General features: G+C 36.9%; 2 protein-coding genes across 2 annotated transcripts in view; one reads left to right on the top strand and one right to left on the bottom strand.

Annotated features, from left to right (window-relative positions):
- LOC113232776 (UPF0605 protein GA14893-like) overlaps positions 1-2,168 on the bottom strand; it is a 28,759-nt gene extending 26,591 nt beyond the window's left edge. Inside the window, exon 1 of the mRNA XM_026467561.1 lies at positions 2,019-2,168. Within this exon, the coding sequence (XP_026323346.1) occupies positions 2,019-2,065 (47 nt within the window). The 5' untranslated portion in view covers positions 2,066-2,168. The remainder of the gene's footprint in view (positions 1-2,018) is intronic.
- Positions 2,169-4,129: 1,961 nt separating this feature from the next.
- LOC113232883 overlaps positions 4,130-20,513 on the top strand; it is a 105,492-nt gene continuing 89,108 nt past the window's right edge. Inside the window, exon 1 of the mRNA XM_026467768.1 lies at positions 4,130-4,537. The gene's annotated coding sequence lies outside the window, so the exon portion shown is untranslated. The remainder of the gene's footprint in view (positions 4,538-20,513) is intronic.

Raw genomic sequence — 20,513 nt, 5'->3', positions numbered from 1 at the left:
AAAACACGTCAACGGAAATATCGTGCAAAAAAAGACTTATTTCTAATGTTTTGCCAGAAAAGCCTTGAATATTTTGATGTACTACATGGAAACGATTAGACTTTTCTGTTGTCGTGTTTTTCAGTTTAAATTATGCTTATTAAAAAGTATACTGTTGCTACTTAAAGTAGGAGCATTGTCGTGGGACTGTGTTATATCTTCTATAACAGCGTCCTTAATATTAAAAGATAGCAAACTAGCTATATGTCTTAGATACCTTAGGGGTAAAAGTAAATTATCCTCAAAAAGATTGAAGTTCCTTATGAACTTATTAATATCAAAACAAAATATAACGTCACTATGACGGCAAGTCAAATTATGAATGTGCGAATTTATGTTGTATATATACTTATTACGAGCGATGCCTAGGTTAGAGCAGTAAGGGAATGCACTTAGTATGAATTTACACCCACACTTCTCTTGAATTCTCAAGAACACGTCAATGCTACTATTTACTTCTTTTTTACTAATGTTAGTACTATTACCTATTATAAGAATCACAATCACCAGCAGTGCGTTGATCATCGATTTTTTTTATTTTTATAAAAAATAGCACATACCTATAGTACTGAATATTTCTCCAATACTACAGGAATAAACTAGAAAGCCCCACATCTTTCTACATTAGTTTTGATTACAGTGACCCTCCCTACCGACCCTTAGGGTATACGAGAGTGACCCCAGATCAGTCAGTGTACCTACAGGGTTGACACACACCTCTGTCACTTGACTTCATCCGGTTCTTCGAGAGGCCTCGGGTGAGCCGCCCCGGGTGCACCTACAGTGCCCTCCCTATTTTCCAGGTAGGTACCGGAGTTGTGGGCACGCTCACTTCCCGTTGCGCATTGCGCAACTAGCGGGTGCTACCGCTAAATCGACTAGATTTGGTAGTTGACTCTGAGTCCACTACCAAATCTCCTCATCGGTGACGAAGCTGTAAGACACGCTCACTTCCCGACGTCGATTGGACGGCGTCTCTCCAGTCCCGAAATTCCTACGCGGCCGGAAGGACCGGAGGATGTCTAGTTCATCCTTTACTTGCTCTCCGGGGTAGTGCCGGAGATGCCAAGTAGCAGTGTCCTACGACAATGTCCGGACATAGTTTCCAACTTAAAGGCCAACTCACATGCCCCGCGCGTCTGCTCGCTTGAGGCCATCAACTAGACCGCTACTAAGACGCGCTAGCTGTGCACGAGACAGACGCCCCGACCACACATCACCGGGGCAGACAAACAAGTCCATCTCTGCAGCCAACCACAAACTCCAGCGAGTCCATATCCAAGTCCGGGTCCACCAGAGACGCCCGTGAAGGCGTATCACTGGCGGAGGGCTTGGCCCGCACGCCCGCTGTTTCCTGGTCTTGCTGTCAAGCCCGCAGGCTCTCCGGAAAACCCTATCTCTTGAGTCGGTAGATAGGGACAACAAGAATACTACAAGAATAAACAGTAAATAATTCCGCTCGAGCGAAAATTCAAGTTATATTTTTATCGGGAATGAAACTATTTCTCCGTATTTAAATCGCGTATATTTGTTTTTTCAAACAAACCGACTTTTCGGGCCCGCGGTGTCGGTTGTATTTTCATTGTTCGTTTTACATCTACGCATCTTGGGTACATCTTAGTCAGGCCAATAAAAGCATGATTTGGTTAGTTAAATTTTTGATGTTATTTCTATCATATCAAATATTATCCTGTTTACGGTATCAAGCAAATAACATACTCTTACAGTCGTGTACAGTCAAGTATAGGTTTACACCCCATATTAATTCATTCACTATTTCATTTGAGCCGAAAGACGTTCAGCCTGTTTGTATAAATAATGAGGATCATGTTCAAACTGGAAAAATCAACTTCTACGTAAATGTTAATATTATGTACGTACGTACCTACTTCTTTCTTCCGTTTTTTCGGAGGAGTAAAGGGAGTGAGCTAATAAATTTAGACCTTGTTAATTGAGATACTAAGTATAATGTAACTCACCCGGGTATGTAGTGAGGCTGCGCTATACTGACTAAATCTAAAGCCATGTTGAAGTGAGCCTGTACTTTTCTGTTTCAAAATTATACGTTCATAATAATTTTGCGGCCTAAAATTAAAAATGAAAATATTTTACTAGAATTTAGATGTTAAGAATCCATAACACGTTTGTTGTTATTTGAGTTTTGCTTGAATTTTGACGTGTTTTTGACATACTTGGTATGTGTAATTTACTTTTTTTAACGTGCTGCATGTAGTTCAATATGAAGATTAAAACCTAAAAAGATTGCAAATATAATACCTACAAAATTGTTTGTGTGTTCAAATTTAAATAATCATTTATTGCATAGGTAAAATTTAACACTTAAAAGCGTAATTCTTAAGCTATAATAAATAATAAATAATAAATAACGCACACATTCGACATAGCCCCGCACTAGGGAAACCCTGTGTCGCGGGTGCCATGGACACACACACATAGACAACCACAAATTACACCCAAACTCACGAGAGAAATAAATGTAAGCCATACAAACATTTCTCCAGGCCCGGGAATCGAACCTGGGACCTCTGCGTGGCAGTCCGGCATGGTAACCGTTCGGCCACGGAGGCAGTTAAATATGTATGCTATGCTCGTTCATTGCGCTGGTTTCTTGAAATTGCTCTTTTCAAATAAAATTAAATGCTATGGAATACACTTTGAATCATAATTGTGTGAAATCTAGACAAATGTTGTCTTTCGATACATCTTTACTTAACACGTACTCTTAAATTTTCTAATATGACTATTCTATTAAAATACTTTTAATTTAGTTTTAAACTTAGGAAATGATAATCTTAATATATGCTCCGGAATCTGATTGTATGAACGAGTATACAGTTCCCCATAAAAGAATCGTTCACCGAAACGTTAAACGAAATCGTGGTACTTACTAAACGCGATTTCGGACTTTTGTGACTTAGTTCTAAGGTTAATTTAAGGATATCTCATTTCTTAATGAAGTTATATAGGTATATTTTTACGGGCATACAAAATATTTGAGCAAACGTACTGTGATGCCATTATCATGACTGCAATCTCCTTGAATTTACGTATTCTATAGACTGCGTATGCAGCAATGCTTAATCTGCTAGCCAAAGAAGATATTTTTGGATACCATTGAAGTTTACTATCTAAAGTCACTCAAAACGACAGCTTCGTTAACAAGGTAGGTATAACTTTTTTCCATTCATTTCTATGATTGGACGATTTTATTAGGTAATTCAAATTTAATACACTTTGTCTTCTGGATAATAAATTGTTACCATTAAACCAATAAACTACGTTTGAGAAGGTATCGTTAATATTATCGTAGTTAACGTCATGTCTGTCTGTTTTAAAAATCAAGGATGTGTCTTCAGCAAACAATACTATTCCGTAAAGGTCCTTAACAAAGAATGGTAGATCATTAAAATAAAAATAAAAAGAAATGTCCAAGTATTGAGCCCTGCGGAACACCCACTTTTACCGGAGGACCCAAAAAAGTCACTCCATTTATGTCTACTTTCGAGACAAGTTCCAACGCCTTGCCATTTACTCCTTAATAAAACGTTATTTAGTATTAAAGACCTGTTCCTTATCTACTTCAATAAATGCAATACATCATACGGCATAGATTTTTATTAATCAATTGGTAAGTAATTAATTAGCCGAAATATTAGTGACAACAAAACCACAAACGATCAATCTGGTCGGTCTAGGTACCGGAAGTGTCATAGAAAAAAAAACCAAAAAAACGTCATATCAGACGTAGACTGGAAACCTTTAACCGGAATAGTTTAGACTTTAATGAATTAGTTCTTAATTGTTACACATTTTCAAAGAATTATCATTAATAGATAATAATATTTATCACCTGAATACCTTTTGCTAAAAGTCATAGTGCAACTAATTCAAGTCTCTACCACAGCAATGTCGTGAACTATGTGATATGAAATGCCGCAAAATATCAATAATTTACATTCAACAGTGGTCAACAACGAACGTACGAACGTACCTACTCAAGAAACTTTCGTTCACTCGATTCAAAATTCAAACATCGTTCCTTTCATTCGCGTTCTCCGCTCGCCATATTGGTTTGATCCGCCGTGAGTTGCGGTCGTGCGTACGCGACGCTGTGTGAACTGACAGCCATCGACACAAATACAACTTTCATACTTGTCCGTGCATTTGAAGTGCCTTTGTTTTCAAAATTAATAAACAGTGCTGTGTTTTAATTCTAACATTTAAAATTTTAACGAGATTCTACACAATCGAGCCAACGGTTAGTTGAAACGCATGCATTCCACCGAGACTATTGAACTTAATTTTTTTTTTCATTCAATACTCCTTTTTTATTCTTATCAAGTAATTTTATTTAACCAATAGTGTAATGTGGACTGTGGACCTGCCGTTTGTAAAATAGGAAAGTGTTATGTGTAAAATTTATCTTTGCGTTGTCAAAGTTATCCGTTGATTGTCGTGGATTGCCGAAACATTCAAGGTACGTACAGTGACAATTTTATTTTAATAGTTATCTTAAGGTTTTGAAACACAGGAAGGATTTACCACTTAATTCACCATCTTACGGCCGTAATTAAAGTAATCATAGATAACACCGTGAAGGAGTAATCATCGGGTGATTTTCTATCAAGGCATATTCCAATAATATTAAGCTCACAAATATTTTCTGATGCTCTTATCATTGCACGCCGACGCAGTATGCACTGTTAATGTTGTTATAGAATTGAGGATTATGCTAACGGCATAGTCGTGACTTTAAAATGTATAAAGTAAATAATAATTAAAAAAGATTTTGAAAGTGTAATCTAAGAATTCATGCAGAGAACTCGCAAAAGTTATCAAAACAACCTTAAAAAGCCATAAAGTTCAAAAGATGACATAAATTTACACTATCATGAAAAGTTATCGCTGGTACAGAAAACATTCCAAACAATAATAAAGCGCGTGCGATTCACGGAATATCCTGTTTCCTAAAAGATTATAACAGAAAAGAGGTGGGGTTCCTCCTTTTTTCTTCTTAAAGTGTAATAAATAAATGCCTAGATAAAATTGATTAAAATTAGGATTAATAAAGTTCGGACGTTGTTTCTTTGTTTACGTTACGTTTATGTAAAGTTTTTGAATCTTCGTTTTTCTTTGTTGCCAATTGGAATAATTGATGTATTTGCGGTTTTCGAGTTTAAAATTCGAACTCCGCCGTTAGACGATTTATGTCCTACGCGGAGAGGACAGGGACTCTGGACCGGTTCGAACAGCAGCTTGCGACGAAAAAAGAACAGCCTCTTAGCCGTTGATATTCGAGGCCGTAACCCAATTGGGACCAGTCGCACGCAGGTACACTTTGTAGTACACTTTCTCCGGTGCGTGACGCTGCCTCTGCCATTTCACTGTACCACAACGGCATGCGGCAGGTGCGGGTTTCCAAACTTGACGATAAGCACGCGAAATCTTTTATGATATGCCGTTTTGAAACGACGCTTTAATGATCCTGCCATTTCGGCAACACTTTCTTCGTAATCGACGAACTCGTTGTTTGTGTAGAGATGCGTAATAATTTCGATTCGATCCAATACTGCAATCATCCGTAATTTATTGTCTATACATTAGAAATTTGAAGCAGCAGAGGACTTATTCAAAAGTAGGTTTGAAGAACGAGGTTCCAGCGCGACGATACAATTCAAATATCGTTTCGAAGTCGCGAAACTTTGAGAAATCATTGACCTCTAAAATTGTTTACACATTCAAATGCGCAGCAACCAAAGTTATGTTGCTGCAAGTTAATTCATGGAGCTGTATAGAAAAAGTCTATTACCATGCCGCGAAATTACTAACGCTCGAATTGCTTAGGCACTTTTAGATAATCACCTGCGATCGTTGGAAGCGTTAACATTGAAAATCCAATAAAAAAATAGTTCGACGGTGGAGCAATCGGATATGAGATATATTAAAATACGTTTTAGATTTTCGCTTGTCATCAAGGAATCATTTAATTACAACGTTAAAATTGGTGTTATTTCACGGTGATTACTATCTGACTGACATCATTGTTCTAAACTGGATGAAAACGTGGTCGATTTGTGAGGTATTCGGCAAAAAATAACAGTGGTTACGTGAACCGTCAATCATTGGTCGATACGATGTTAAAATTCCATAGGTGGTGTTGTTTTCATGACTCAGTCGGCGCCAATTAATATGTAGATTATCTTTGGACATGCTTGAGCGCGAGCATTTCAGCTGTATAGGCACGTTTTGGTTTCTAAAGAAAAGTTCATTAACATCTCATTCTTAAGTGAAGGTGTTGCCGACGAATGCTTTAATTCGAAGACATTCCAACGCCACATACCTACTTTGGAATCTTTTGTTCATTACACATAATGAAATTACAGTAATGAACACATGTCACACGTTCTCAAGTTCCATTAAATTCCGTTATCTTCGTAATTTGCAGTGACAAATATGCTAGATATGGGAAAGTGTGTTTCACATTCCGAAAAACTTAGCGTAACTCTTTCCGAAATTAGGACCAGTAAAACAGTTCGTCTAGGGAAGTATTGCCACCTTACCTATTTCTACCGCCAAGCAGTAATGTGCGCATCAACGCGATCCGGTTTTGGAGGGTAAGGGTGGTGAAATTACAGGCACATGGGACTTGTCACTTATGTCCTCAGGGTGACAGGCGCAGCGGCAGTGCCTGTCAGTTCTTTGCGATTTAAACATCTGAGTGGCACTACATCTGTTATGGACAATCGTGTCGCTTACCTTAACTTGTTCGTCCCATCACTTGACATGATAAAAAAATGGTAACCTGAGTGATAAGCACGGCAACGTTATTGATTTTAGTATTGACGTAGTTTATCTTAAGTCTGAAGACCATCATCACTAGACTCTTTTGAGTGAATGGAATACAAAAACAAACCGGAAACATCCCTTTATCTCCATAGCTACATAGGAAAGATACTAATGAACGTTATCTTTTTACGTGTGATATTTCTCGACTGAAGGGAAAATGTAGCTATGTTGAGAGTCCATTAAAACCTAAACAATAGTTCAACAGCGCCCTTTCATTTAATACATCCGGTTTTTTGCATTCCGTACACAATGCAATGTGGGACAATCACACGGTTTTGAATTTCTTGCTTATAGTATTACATTCTTTCTTTCTGTTGTCAACTAGTAAATTTCTCAGTTTATTCGTGGCAAGAAAAGTAATTATAATTTTGGACGAAATGGAATGTGGTTGTTTGAATATAAGTTCAGTTCCTAATTCAGGTTTAAAAATGGAACATTGTTTTTTTTTTAATTGAAATTGTTATTACTCGTTACTTATTAAACGGTATAATTTCAAAAAGTTGCCAGTATTTACTACTTTCTAAGTGGGTTTTAACATTTAGTCATTCGGCGGGCCACCCGAATACATAAATAAAGTGAGCGCAAAATAAACTCAAAATTCAGCAAAGAAAAAAGATAAAAACGCCTTTGTGTTAAGTTCGTGCATTTATACAGATGCTGTTCTATTTACTAAGGCTGTTATTGGGACCTTCGCTGTTTGTAATATGCGTACTAGTCTCAAGTTGATTTATTTGAATTGATGTCCTATTGAATTTCGTGAATGTTCATTGTATACAAGGTTGCCTTTATCGTTATGGCTGTTATTATAAATATTGACTTTTTTTAAGTTTGTATGTTTTGTTTACAATGTGAATAGGCAGATAATTAGCATTCATATATATAAACTTTTATTCAGAAATAAATACTTAGTTATACCATTGACAAAGCTGTTACGAGAAAGGCATCCCGTTTATAACAAGGCGTTGAATGTTGATGATAATCTTCTTAATATGCTCATATTACGACTTCGGGGGCTAAACGGTTTGTGGGCGCTGGATGAGAAGGTTCCAGATTGGATTGCCGGTAGGACTAATTTGGGAAATGGTTCTGGTGTTCTCTGTGCTCCGGATAGTGTCCTGGAGTAAAATTCGTTGCTCTGGTACTCATAGTATAGGAATTTCCAAGTTTGAGAGGTAATTGGTGTGGCTGTCTGGCAAAAACAGTTACCATGCTGACCGGGAGAAATATCTCAATTTTTTTTTATAGGTGTAATAGCAAATGACGGGTCTAATAGGTCGTGGGCCTGGCGGTAACCGACACGCCTGTTTATAACAGTTGCAGTGCCATTCAGAGCTTTAAACCGCAAAGATCGGAGGGGCACTGCCACTGTGCTCATCACCCTGACACATGAGTTGACAAATCCCATGTGACTGTGATTTCACCAGCACCCCTTCCTTTCAAAACCGGAACGCAATAATGCTCACATTACTGCTTCCCGGCAGAAATAGGCAAGGTAGCAGTACATCCCTGGACGAACTCTTTCCCAAGGAGCGCTAATGCTATTATTGTATTATAGGCCTTACATTAATTTCTCTCGCAAGTTTGGATGTTTGCGGATTTTGTGGCTGCCTATGTGTACCCGCGATAGGTACGTCATGATATATACCTACATTCAGAAGAGAAGAAAGAAAAATGATTTTCTTCGTTAAACGCTTCAAGTTATAGGTAAAAAAATTCGTGGATCACGCCCTTAGGCGTCGTGTCTAGGAGGCTGCCAGTATCCCCTACGGATAGCTAAACTTTTTGACTATGTAGCTGCCAGCCTTCTAATCACCAGAGGCTGTAACGATGTACCCATCAATATTTGCATTAAATTGATTACTGTAGCAGAAGTACATCGAAATAATGTATTTCAATATTTTTATCAAAAATTACGGAACACTGAAATTAGGACAAGAATATGAAACCTACACTCTTTACGATTAATAAAAACTTAATTAAATTATTTTTAATAAAATTACACTTTAGTACTCTGATGTAATCAAGATACTGCACAACGCAATTTGAGATTATGCAATGATTACAATGACTTGATGTGCAAGGTCGAACATTGGAATTTTTATATCACAAACATCTACCTACACACAGTAACAAAGCCTGTGTTCCTTCGACAACCTGTCGAATTATTGACACGATGAATTCGTTCTACATAAGGTTTCGACATAGGTATGCATTAAATTGCTAGCGTAAATTCACCTTTAATACCTTCATATGAAAGTAAAACGAGGCTTGCTATTCATGAGGCGATATTGGGCACGTGCTTCAATCTCATCCATGGCCTGATCGATCACGATTTGGTCGTTTCGAAATTTTCTTTGTCAATTTTTCCTTATCTTTTTGAAAGGATAATATAGCGGTGTTCTGTTAATGGCATGTTGTGCAAATCGCAAATCTCACAGTGAATATTTTAATAACATGGTATTTTTTATGATACCAAGTGACAGAACGAACAAGTCACGCGCCTGATGGTAGGCGACGCACCTGTTCATAGCAGTTCCATGGCTACTCAGAGCTTTAAATCATAAAGATCTGAGAGACACTGCCGCTGCGCCCGTGACCCAGAAACCATAAGTTGACAAGTCCCATATGCCTGTAATTTCACCAGCACCCTTACCCTTCAAGACGGAAACGCAGTAATGCTCATTATTGCTTGGCGACAGAATTTGGTAACGTGGCAGTACTTCCCTGAACTAACTACTGTGGAAGACAAAATGTAGGCCAATAGCATTGCATCCTTGATACAGACAAATATGGAATGAAAACAACTCTTTCAGAAGGTCTACTGCTACTAAAATCATATCATAAAATCAGAAATATGGAGAATAAGGATTTTATTCAACCTTTTTTTGAGTAGTTGATGTTGAATTATTTTCGACAAAAACAACGAATGATTTAGAATTGTTTCGACTTGTATTGTCTATTGTTGATCTTTAGCTTCTTTTGTCTAATTTCTTAGAAATACTGAGAAATTATTCATTCTTTGTCTATGAAATTGTTGGAATTACTGAGGCCTCATCTACACAAACGTAATTAAAAAAATAACTTTCTTACCATATCGTGTTTGTATAGTCACTGCCACTGCTAAGGATATCATCTGCTAGTTTTAAAAACCAAAGACTCATATTTCTTTAATTAAATATTAACTTGCTAAGTTACTATATACCAAAGAAACAAACAGTAAAATGCATCATATGTACCATTGTGTATGGCTTCGGCTTAATAATAAGTAGGTAAGCTGATAGTGGGGCCTTGGATGCCCGCACCTCGGAAACTAGGGCACTGATCTAATTAACAGACGATAATCGGGACGTGTGTAGCCTACTTTAAAAGAACCTAGTGATGCTGTTTTAAATAAAATGTCGGTTTTTAAAACTGACGCAGCTATGGTTGGACTTTGGCCTATTTACTCGTATTCGATTTTTAATTTTGAATTTTGAACTTCAATTCGGGTGTCGTTTGCGGGATAGAGCTTTATTGTTTCTCTATTAAGAACTATGACAAAAAAAAGTCGTTATTGACACAGGACAATAAGAAAAATTTGAATTAAGTCTCAGTATAATTGACTACTATATAATTGAATACTTTCAATGATATGCCATCAATGTAAAGTTTAAGTTATATTAACGGTCCAGAATTTATGACATCTTTTAAAATTACAAAGTACGACCAATCATTATCAATATTTCGCAGTGTTTAACGTTATCATAATGTGTGTTTAGATGACAGCGGTTTTGATAGTAATCGAGACTTATTCCATTGTTTTTTTTTTCCGTGGTTATTAACATGCATTATATACATTAGACTTGTAAGCGAGGATAAAGAGGCCACGCGTAATCAATTAATCGGTCATTGGTATCTATGAAGTGGTCCCTTTAGGCAAAATGTACATCGCCGCGAAACTGAATGACAACGAAATAGTAACACATAGCATAAACAATTTTATGTCTACTGTGTAACGTGCAATTTTGCAACCAAAATTCGCTTCCTTTCCGTGGCAATGTAAATTGAGTTCTAATTACATAAATACAAAATATTTTAGATTTGAACTCCGAAACCTTTTGTATTAAGTTTATTATTAATTAATTCCATGTAAATTATTTAAATTTATTCCTAATATTAACGGTTATTTATAAATCTCTAATTCATATCTTGTCTTTACTTTGAACTAAATCGTATTAAGGCCCTGGGATTCTGTACGCGAGCATAGATTTTAGGAGGTGAGTGTGGATGTCCGCAATCCGCGCGCTGAAAATTAATATGAATAAAATAAGAACAGGCGGAGAAAATTTAACACAGATCAGACGTTGATAAGTACCCTTTGATGACGACGTAGCAACGGGCGTCATGGCGTGGCGTTTAACCTCTGGTCAATTTTCAGGTTTTGGGATAATTGCGAATTTTATTTTATTTAGAATTTTACTATATCTTCTTTTCCGCATTTTATATAATCGAGTAACATACATCCTATCGTGTAACGAATTAGCACATTTAGCTTAGTTGGTATAGCGTCTGGCACGGTATGCAAGAAGACGTCGGTTCGAATCCGACCGGATCGAAGGAATTTTTTCTGAGTGTTTTTTCTGAGTGTTCGATCTTTGTATTAATAATTATAACAAACTAGTGGAGTAATTTCACAAAAAATAATTGTATAAATATCAATTCAATAAAAATTTCATTAATACAGTAAATAGCGACATCTCTCGCCAGGACTGGTAGCTGTAAAGGTACTAACTGAGTGATAAATCTGTCATAGATTTCTCATAGATGGCGCTACGACTAAAAAGTTGTTGAAAGACCAAGTACAAAGACACGACGCAAGCACATAGAAAAATTCGTGAGGTCCGTTGGTTCGTTCCGTGGCTTAATTGGTATAGCGTCTGGCACGGTATGCAAGAAGACGTCGGTTCGAATCCGACCGGATCGAAGGAATTTTTTCTAAGTGTTTTTTTTGAGTGTTCGATCTTTGTATTAATAATTATAACAAACTAGTGGAGTAATTTCACAAAAAATAATTGAATATCAATTTAATAAAAATTTAATGAATTAGCACATTCTTTAGACAATATCCTTATGTGTATGACAGTGGCGAGGCGTGAAAATTGTCTTTAGTAAAACCGGAGCAAAACAAAAAACACTTGCCTTAATAAGAGGCGCCCTGGCGACAATTAAACATAGCACTTATTAGCATACAAGATACTAGTACACTTTATTTAATTATTCTACACGTAAAATTGAGCACAAAAAGTAGTAACTTACTTTTAAATATTTATAATATTTGATATAAGTACGGGGAAAATTTTAGACTGATAGAAATCGAGTTATATGGACGCCTCGCCACTGGTGTATGGTATATTTTTCATAAGACCGTTAATAGTAAATACTTAAACCATTTGATCTAGCAAAACAATTTTTCCCACTTCTTCAGCGACTCGCCTTAAATTACACTCTATTTCCATTTGATGACCTCGATGACCTGGATAAGGAGGTTTCGATTTCAGATAGGACAAATTTGGACCAATCTGGACAGTGCCTCGGATTAAATTCCGCTGCTTTGGTACCCATAGTACAGGGATTACTCTAATTTGAGACCAGGTAATGTGTGGTTGTCTGGCACATTATATATTATTATTATTATTTACAATTTCATAAGTGACCCGGATCATTTTATGATTTAATGTTTTTACTCCTATTGTAGCAGTAGAGTTCCTTGTTAAAGAGTTCGTCTAAGGAAGTACTGCCACCTTACCTATTTCTGTCGCCATGCAAACTGCATTGAGCATTATTGCGTTCCGGTTTTGCAGGCTAGTGAATTTACAGGCACATGGGTGCCTCTTCAGATCTTTGTGATTTAATACTCTGAGTGGCACTATAGCTGTTATGGGTAGGCGTAATGCTCTAATATAACATGCATGACGGCCTACGTGGTCGAGTGGCTTGCACACCGATTTTCATGGTGTCGCCATCTCTGAGGTCCCGGGTTCGATTCTTGGCCGGGGCAGTGTAGAAACTACTTTTCTATATTGTCTCGGGTCTGGGCGTTTATGGTACCGTCGTTGTTTCCAATTTCCATAAAACAAGTGCTTTAGCTACTTACTTTGGGTCAGAGCAACGTACGTGATGTTGTCTAATATTTATTTAAAGTTTTACCCATTGACTTACAATTATATGGACGTCGGGTCCGCACTTGTAAGGCGCTAAAATCATATACAGAGCGCCAAACTCCGCTTTAGTCTTCACTTGTTCGACTGACAGCGCGATACTGCGATGACAATACAATTTAAATTTCGAATAGGTTGACTTGGGACATTTTTTTTCGTGGTTTTTGTATTAGACCCGTCGTCCATTTATTTGTAAGTCAATGGTTTTACCTTACAAATTTTCAATATTGAGTGTTAGGTGATATAACCAATAGATCACTATTGAGGTTAGCATGAGTCACTATTAAATATTCAAGAGTATTATAATGAGGTAAAAACGTCACTTCTATAATTTGCGGCCCTGCCATTAATCTAAGTCGTGACGTCAGAGCAGCTGTGCAAACGAACAGTTTTGCGCAGGATTAAGGCAAGAGGTACTTACTTTGCTGCGTGTCTATCTACTTACTTAAACGTTTCTTAATTGAACGTATTCATATGGCAGGGTTATTCCTAAGTGTACGAAACGAACTTGTATACACACATCTCAACCAGGATACCAAGTCTGCTAATTTCAAATCATCTCAGTTGTATTTTTTTACGTTTGGTATTCGGCTAAAAGTTAAGGATGGTGGCTTGTCAGGGGCTAGCCATAGAGCTTACTATTCAACTATTATTGCAAATTTTTGATATTCTGCTCTTCAATAGTGAGTTCATCCATGGTACGTCATCAAGGGCGTAGTTTACTAATTATTTCAAATAAAAATACATTTAATTTATAGTCTAATTTGCTGATTAAACGGGATAGAAATTAAGATATGCGTTGTAATTACAATGTAATAATTGCCTCCGTGGCCGAACGGTTACCATGCCGGACTGCCACATAGAGGTCCCAGGTCCGAATGCTGGGCCGGGAGAAATGTTTGTATGGTCTAAATTTATTTCTCTCGTGAGTTTGAGTGTAATTTATGGTTGTCTATGTGTCCATGGCAACCGTGACATAGTGTTTCCCTAGTGCGGGACTATGTTGAGTGTGTGCGTTGTTATTATTAATTTCCATAGTATTATTGACTTTTTTGTGAAGTTATTTATTTATTTATTATTAATACAAAGATCGAAGAAAAATTTCATCGACCCGATGGGACTTGAATGATCATGTTGTACCGTAGTGCTGCTCCATACCAACTGAGCTACAGGTTACGTGTCCAGAAATCCATGGGTTCAAGTCCTATCGGGTTGAAGAAATTTTTCTTTTCACTCAGTGGCTCGGAAAGGCTCAAAGGTATCTTTTTCATTAAATATCTGCGTGCAAGCTTTTGGAAATTCGAACTTGACTATTGAACTGTGGTGCACCTTACTTTTTCTTTCGATGAAATAAAAAAGGTAATACACGTTCAAGTACGCGATTTGTCGTACATTATTTAAGTAATATTAATCCTTTGATATATTTTATTGTTATTGTTGACATTAAATTGACAATGATAACTAATTTTGATTAAATTAGTATTGAATAGATATTTAATTATTTTTTGCGAAATTACTCCACTACTTTGTTATAATTATTAATATAATCTCAGTACAGAGTACTAAAAAAACCGACCTCAAAAGTACGTGGAATTACATCTATTTGACAAGTTTTATTGAAATATCCCTTAGTTCGCCACTACACGGAACTTGACACAGGAGATAATAAAAATCGGTTCTCATTACTCAAAGTATATTGAGAGAGTAAAACGCCTTGAATTCGAGAATAGCAAAACCAACCATAAAGTAATTGCTCCTTGAGTAAAATTTAGGCGCTGTTTATAAAAATGAATGTTCATGCGTGATCAGCCACCCTTAGAGGTGGATAATTTTCTTCAAAATGAAATGGGACCACTATGGAGGTACCCTCTTTCCAACAAAAAAAAGAATCATGAAAATCTATTCACAAATACCGGGGTTACAAAAAGAAACATACAGTCGAATTGAAAACCTCCTTTTTTTTGAAGTCGGTTAACAAAGATCGAACACTTAGAAAAAAATCCTTCGAACAAACCGTGCCAGATTTCTCATAGATGGTGGTACGGCTAAAAAGTCGTTGAAAACAAAATCCAAAGTTCCGAGAACAAGCACGTAGTAAAATTCATGAGGTCCGCTGGTTCGTTCTGTGGCTTCGTTGGCATAGCGCATTTTTGTTTAATAAATAATAACTAATTTTGTTTATTAAAACTAATTTGTTATAGTTCAACAGTTTTTCTTTCATCTACCATATAGTGAGGTGAAAAGTTATGGGTTTCGCTCGGCAGCAAAGTTGTTTTGCGTCTCGTGGCTTGAAAGCCTCGCTACGCTCAGGATTTTACTTTTGAACTCGCTTCGCTCAATCTTACAATCCTTCGCTTGCTCAGGTTTCAATACAACCACTCGCGTCAAATAACAACTTCGCAGCCATTATGTGGTCTGTGTTCGCAGCCTTGCATAACAAATAACTATTGTGTTTGATCTTTGTATTAATTAATTTCAAGAGGCAACATCGATCGCTATTGATGGAATAAATCAATGCCATTCCACTGGCACTATCGAGACTCAATTGCCATTACATCTAGGTTTTAGCAGGACAACGAATACAATTGCAATATCAGCTCAGTGGAGTCTCAATAGAATTACAGTAAATAGCGGTTTCACGAACATCTATACTCGATTCGGTCCTTAAAATACCAGGTCAGTACTAAAAGCAGTCTCTAATAAAGACGTAAAAATTGAGGAAGCAAATTGAAGTATCGAGGACTTTGTTGGTCGTATCGATAAGTCTGTATCTACTTAAAGCACCGGTTAGATAACTCTAATCTAAAGTCAAGCTCAGGCCTCGGCTAAAACAATATGCCTGATGGTATAAGTAGTCGCTATTGTAGATAGAAATATAAACATTGAAAATGATTTCGCTTTAACTCAAATAAATATTTATTTCATAGATAAGCAAATAATTCTCGAAACAGTTTATTAAACTCTACTATTCATTCGTAGAGCAGAAGAATGAGTAAGAAACTCAAAGGATCGCTCTTTGTAAATAAATATGTATTACATGAAATGTTTATTTCAAATATAATAGATCAAGACGACATGTAAAATCTAAACGGGTCACCAACATGGATTTTTGTCACAGAAGCTGTATAAAATAAGCTTTACTGTAAAGTTTTTGTTTCACTATAGTTTCGAGCCTCGTAAATTGTTAGTAGCAGTAGAGCTCCTTGTGAAAGAGTTCGTCTAAGGAAGTACTGCCACCTTACCTATTTCTACCGCCAAGCAGTAATGTGAGCATTACTGCGTTCCGGTTTCTAACCCCTACACTTCCAAACACAAAATAGGCGCCTTGACGTCGAGTTGCGGATACCAGCTCGTTAGACAAGTACTTCGAAACCACCCTTGTGCTGGTGAAATTACAGGCACATGGAACTTGTCAACTTATGTCTCAGGGCGACGAGCGCAGTTACAGTGCCCCTAAGATCTTTGCGATTTAGAGCTCTCGAGTGGCACTGCTTTTGTTATGGTCACCGGAGGTTTCTACGAGGCGAGACGATATCTCATTCGCTAGAAGTTTCGCCTGTGGCCCCCACGGACCCAGGGTTTCAACAGCAAAAGGCACTAAGCTGTAGCACTGAGCAAGGTTAGCGTGTTTGAGCCTTTTGCGGTTCTCGGCCACTCTGGCCACAGAGCCTGCGCCGCCCACGCTTGCAAGGACATGAGAGGGGGCTACAGTGTCCTTACAGGTTGTGTCCCACACTAGCCGTCTTCCTAGGTTCCATGGTCTGATAGTCATACCTTCTGGCCTCTTACCATCACTGCGACAATTTATAATAATTTTAATTAACGATAATCACTTAGAACTACCTGTCGCAAGCGTACTATAGGCTGTTATGTGATGACAATAGTACCTGTGTCTAAACATAAACCTTAGGGTACATTATTGAAACGTTTTCAACATGATAAACATGTTTATCCGCCCATTGAAGTACAATTGGGAAGAAATTAACGTTATATGTGTACAGATAGTCAGACTTATTCAATTGCGTTGGATTATAATAATATTAGTTACTATTTTACTTAACTGTGACGCTGTGTACTTGTGTTCATATTTTTAAAGAGTGCCCTTCCATGTTTAAACAATTTAAATTTTACAAAACATATTATTATTTCCTCGTGAAACCAATAAGGCGAAACATTGAAATACTCTGTAAACATCACCGATCACACATTGTAGAGTGTGAAGACAAAACATTACGTACTTTCAAGGAAGTAGCTGTTGAAACAATTATGTTTAATTGTAACAAAAGTCTAACTAATAATAATAATATGACCTTTCAACACGCCAATACAAACACATACGTTTGTAACTTGAGATATTATAAACGGCGCAGCAGTAGTATATCTGCTTCACCGTACTTCTGTCTTGGAGCGATGCCACACGAACTACATTACGCAACACGAAAGGAGTCTCTCCGAATGACGTACCATTCTTCTCCTGTACGCTTGGCGCAACCTGGGCACCAATCGGAGAGTGCCTTACACCGATTGGCAAATTGTTTCATCACGATGGCAAACATAATAGTATTAAGCATGCCGTCGGTACGATAACAAGAAGATGGTACATTGAAACGGCGCGCGGCAACGGATTGTGGGCAATACAGCAAAACATCTAATTACAAAACCAACGGAGTCACATTTCATCGGTAATTAAACATGTAATTTTTCGACTTTCGTCCATTATAGCAAAGCTCAAGTTAAACTGGTCTATTTAAAGTGAAATAATTGACGACACCCGTTAATTGTTCGAATCGAATTCGGGTTGGCCAATCGGAGCGCAGTTGTAACCGTAATGAATTGGCAGAATAGTTTTCAAACAAATTAAATGACATTTCATCTCTATTTCTGTGTGTTATATACTCGATAGTTGTAGACTTGCGCCTGATCGCTCCTTAAGGGGAGCGATCCTAGTTAGTTCAATCGGTCAATTGAACTAGGTTGGTCTTCTAGTTCATTTAGTTCATCTAGTTCCTTAGTTCGTCTGGTCCTTGCTCGGACATTGAACGAACACTCCAAACTAGTTATTTTATTCACATGAACTACTACGGACTAGCATTGTGAGGTCAACATTACACTGTGCTAGATATTTAAAAATGCGATATTTGATTTTCCTTTATATCACATTACAGGTTTGAGACTGTCATTCTAACTAAATATCCTTTTTTTTTACAAAACAGTGATGAAATAACGTATAGTTCGAATGGTGTAATTCAAAATTAATATTTATAACGATTTCATATACACGTAGGTTTATATTATTATACATACAGTTTCCTACCACACCTACTAAAAAATATGAGCACTTACTTTTTTACAAGCTTACATATATACACATAATGTAGACACATATTAGAGACTTAAAACGAGCTGGCAACGTTTAATCGTACATCCCACTCGAACTTGTATTAAAAGCAGTAAAAGATCGCTAATTGTGCCGCTCGCACCGTTCCTACTGAATAAAAGATGGGCGAACCTTCAACGCAGACAGTGCCTAGGTCGTACTGAACTATTAAGACCGTGCAAGACGAACTAGTTCATGTCGGTCAGTGTCGGGAATATATTTCTAATACATCGTTGTTCATTAACTATATTTTATAAGCCTATTACGTTGTAACACCGCACTGCTCGTGTGGCATTCGATTGGTTGGTTGAAATCATAGCGTTGCGACGACGCTATTTATTATACGTTATATCTGTTTATTAATAATACTTATGTAAGTAACGGCAATTTTTTTTTACGTAGTTTATTATATTTCTCTCTCATTCCCTCTTGCACGCTGTTGCCCGCTTATTACATTTGCTCTCACTGCCTTGAGCTGGCTGGAAAAGATCACAGATCAGTCCTCCTTTGCTCACCTTCTGTTCAAGTAATATTTATGTTGGTTCAATAAAGAATATAATATAATAATTGTTATTATTATTAAATTCAATACTACATAACACTTACTCGTGTTTTTTCTTTCCTGCCGGATCAGGGGGTCTAATCTCGATCTCCGTCCTACATCCGTCCGAAACAATTACTGTCAAATAAGTAATATATGACAAAGTTAAAAGACAAGTATCAAGTATGAAGCTTCATTCGCATCACGCGTCTTTCCATTTGATCAAGTATTGCTTATTTGGCAGTAATTGTTTCGGACGGACGTCAGACGGAGACCGAGAGTAGACCCCCAGTTCTAACAAACAAGATTAAATGCGCCCATAAAGTCTCATTATTAAACAAGCTTTAGAAATCAGATTCAGATATATGGATTCCGTTAATGCCGTTTCAAAACGTTTGATTCACCGTTACATAACGTCAGACGTGACCTTTGTAATCTTTGAAATGAAATCATTTGTTTTAGAAAATAGAGTTCCGTTCAGTTTTATTGATGTTTGATTCTTCAATATATCACGCAATCATAAAGGCTGTTTGTGATTTTTTACTTGGTTATCTGCAACAGTAGTGCAGTGTCTTAGTGTGGTATTTTTTCCATTTAAGAACTCTCGTCTGTTCGCATTGCACTTAGTTGTGCAATGCACACCGGGAGGTAAGCAAATCACTTAAATCAAAATAATCTTTTCACTTCTCATGTTCTTAAAGTTCGTATTTATGCTGGATGTAGGCTACATAAAATAGAATTTTATGCTCTTGTGCATAAAATAAAATAAACAATCACATGAAATATGTCTAATAGTTGTAATTTTACATTCAATTTTTAAGTAAATAATCGTTTATTTGTAATATTGCTGTTTAATTTCCTCGGAATCGAAGTTAAAAGCAGAGTGTATAATAACTCATTCATAAAACCCATTTTGCTTCCGGCTCAGGTGGATATACTCGTCTCGGGTAAAATGACGCGTTTTATGCACTTGTTGTACAATTTACTATTATTTCATAGGAAGCATTATTACACTTGAAATCGTCACATTGGTTAAACTCTACCGCTCATTCTTAAGGCAGATACCCCTGACAAGAATGAGCAAGAAACTGTAGAGGTTGCTCTTTGTAAATAACATTTATTGTACACATGTTGACATTTACAATATATATTTTTTTTGTTTTCAAACATCAGAGATCGTGACTACCCCCCTGAGCTAAACGGGCTACCGCCACGAATTTTTGTCATCCAAGTACACCTTTTAGTATAAAGTTTTTATTTCACACTTCATTTCCTCGTATTAATATTATGTCTGTCACAATTTTTCATAAACAAATAACTATTCCTCTTAACATAAATTACATTTTCATAAATGATCTGTGATACTAGTGTAAGGGTCGTATTCTAGAACTCTACTCAATGCTCAAGTCAGGACTTGAGTATGATTCAAAGCACTAGAAATCATACTCAAGTCCTTGCCATTAGGGTCGTATTTCCAGTACTTGAAATCATA

The sequence above is a fragment of the Hyposmocoma kahamanoa genome, unplaced genomic scaffold, assembly GCF_003589595.1.
Source record: "Hyposmocoma kahamanoa isolate Upper Pololo Valley unplaced genomic scaffold, ASM358959v1 78, whole genome shotgun sequence".
Lineage (NCBI taxonomy): Eukaryota > Metazoa > Arthropoda > Insecta > Lepidoptera > Cosmopterigidae > Hyposmocoma > Hyposmocoma kahamanoa.
This window is presented reverse-complemented; position numbering and strand designations above follow the sequence as displayed.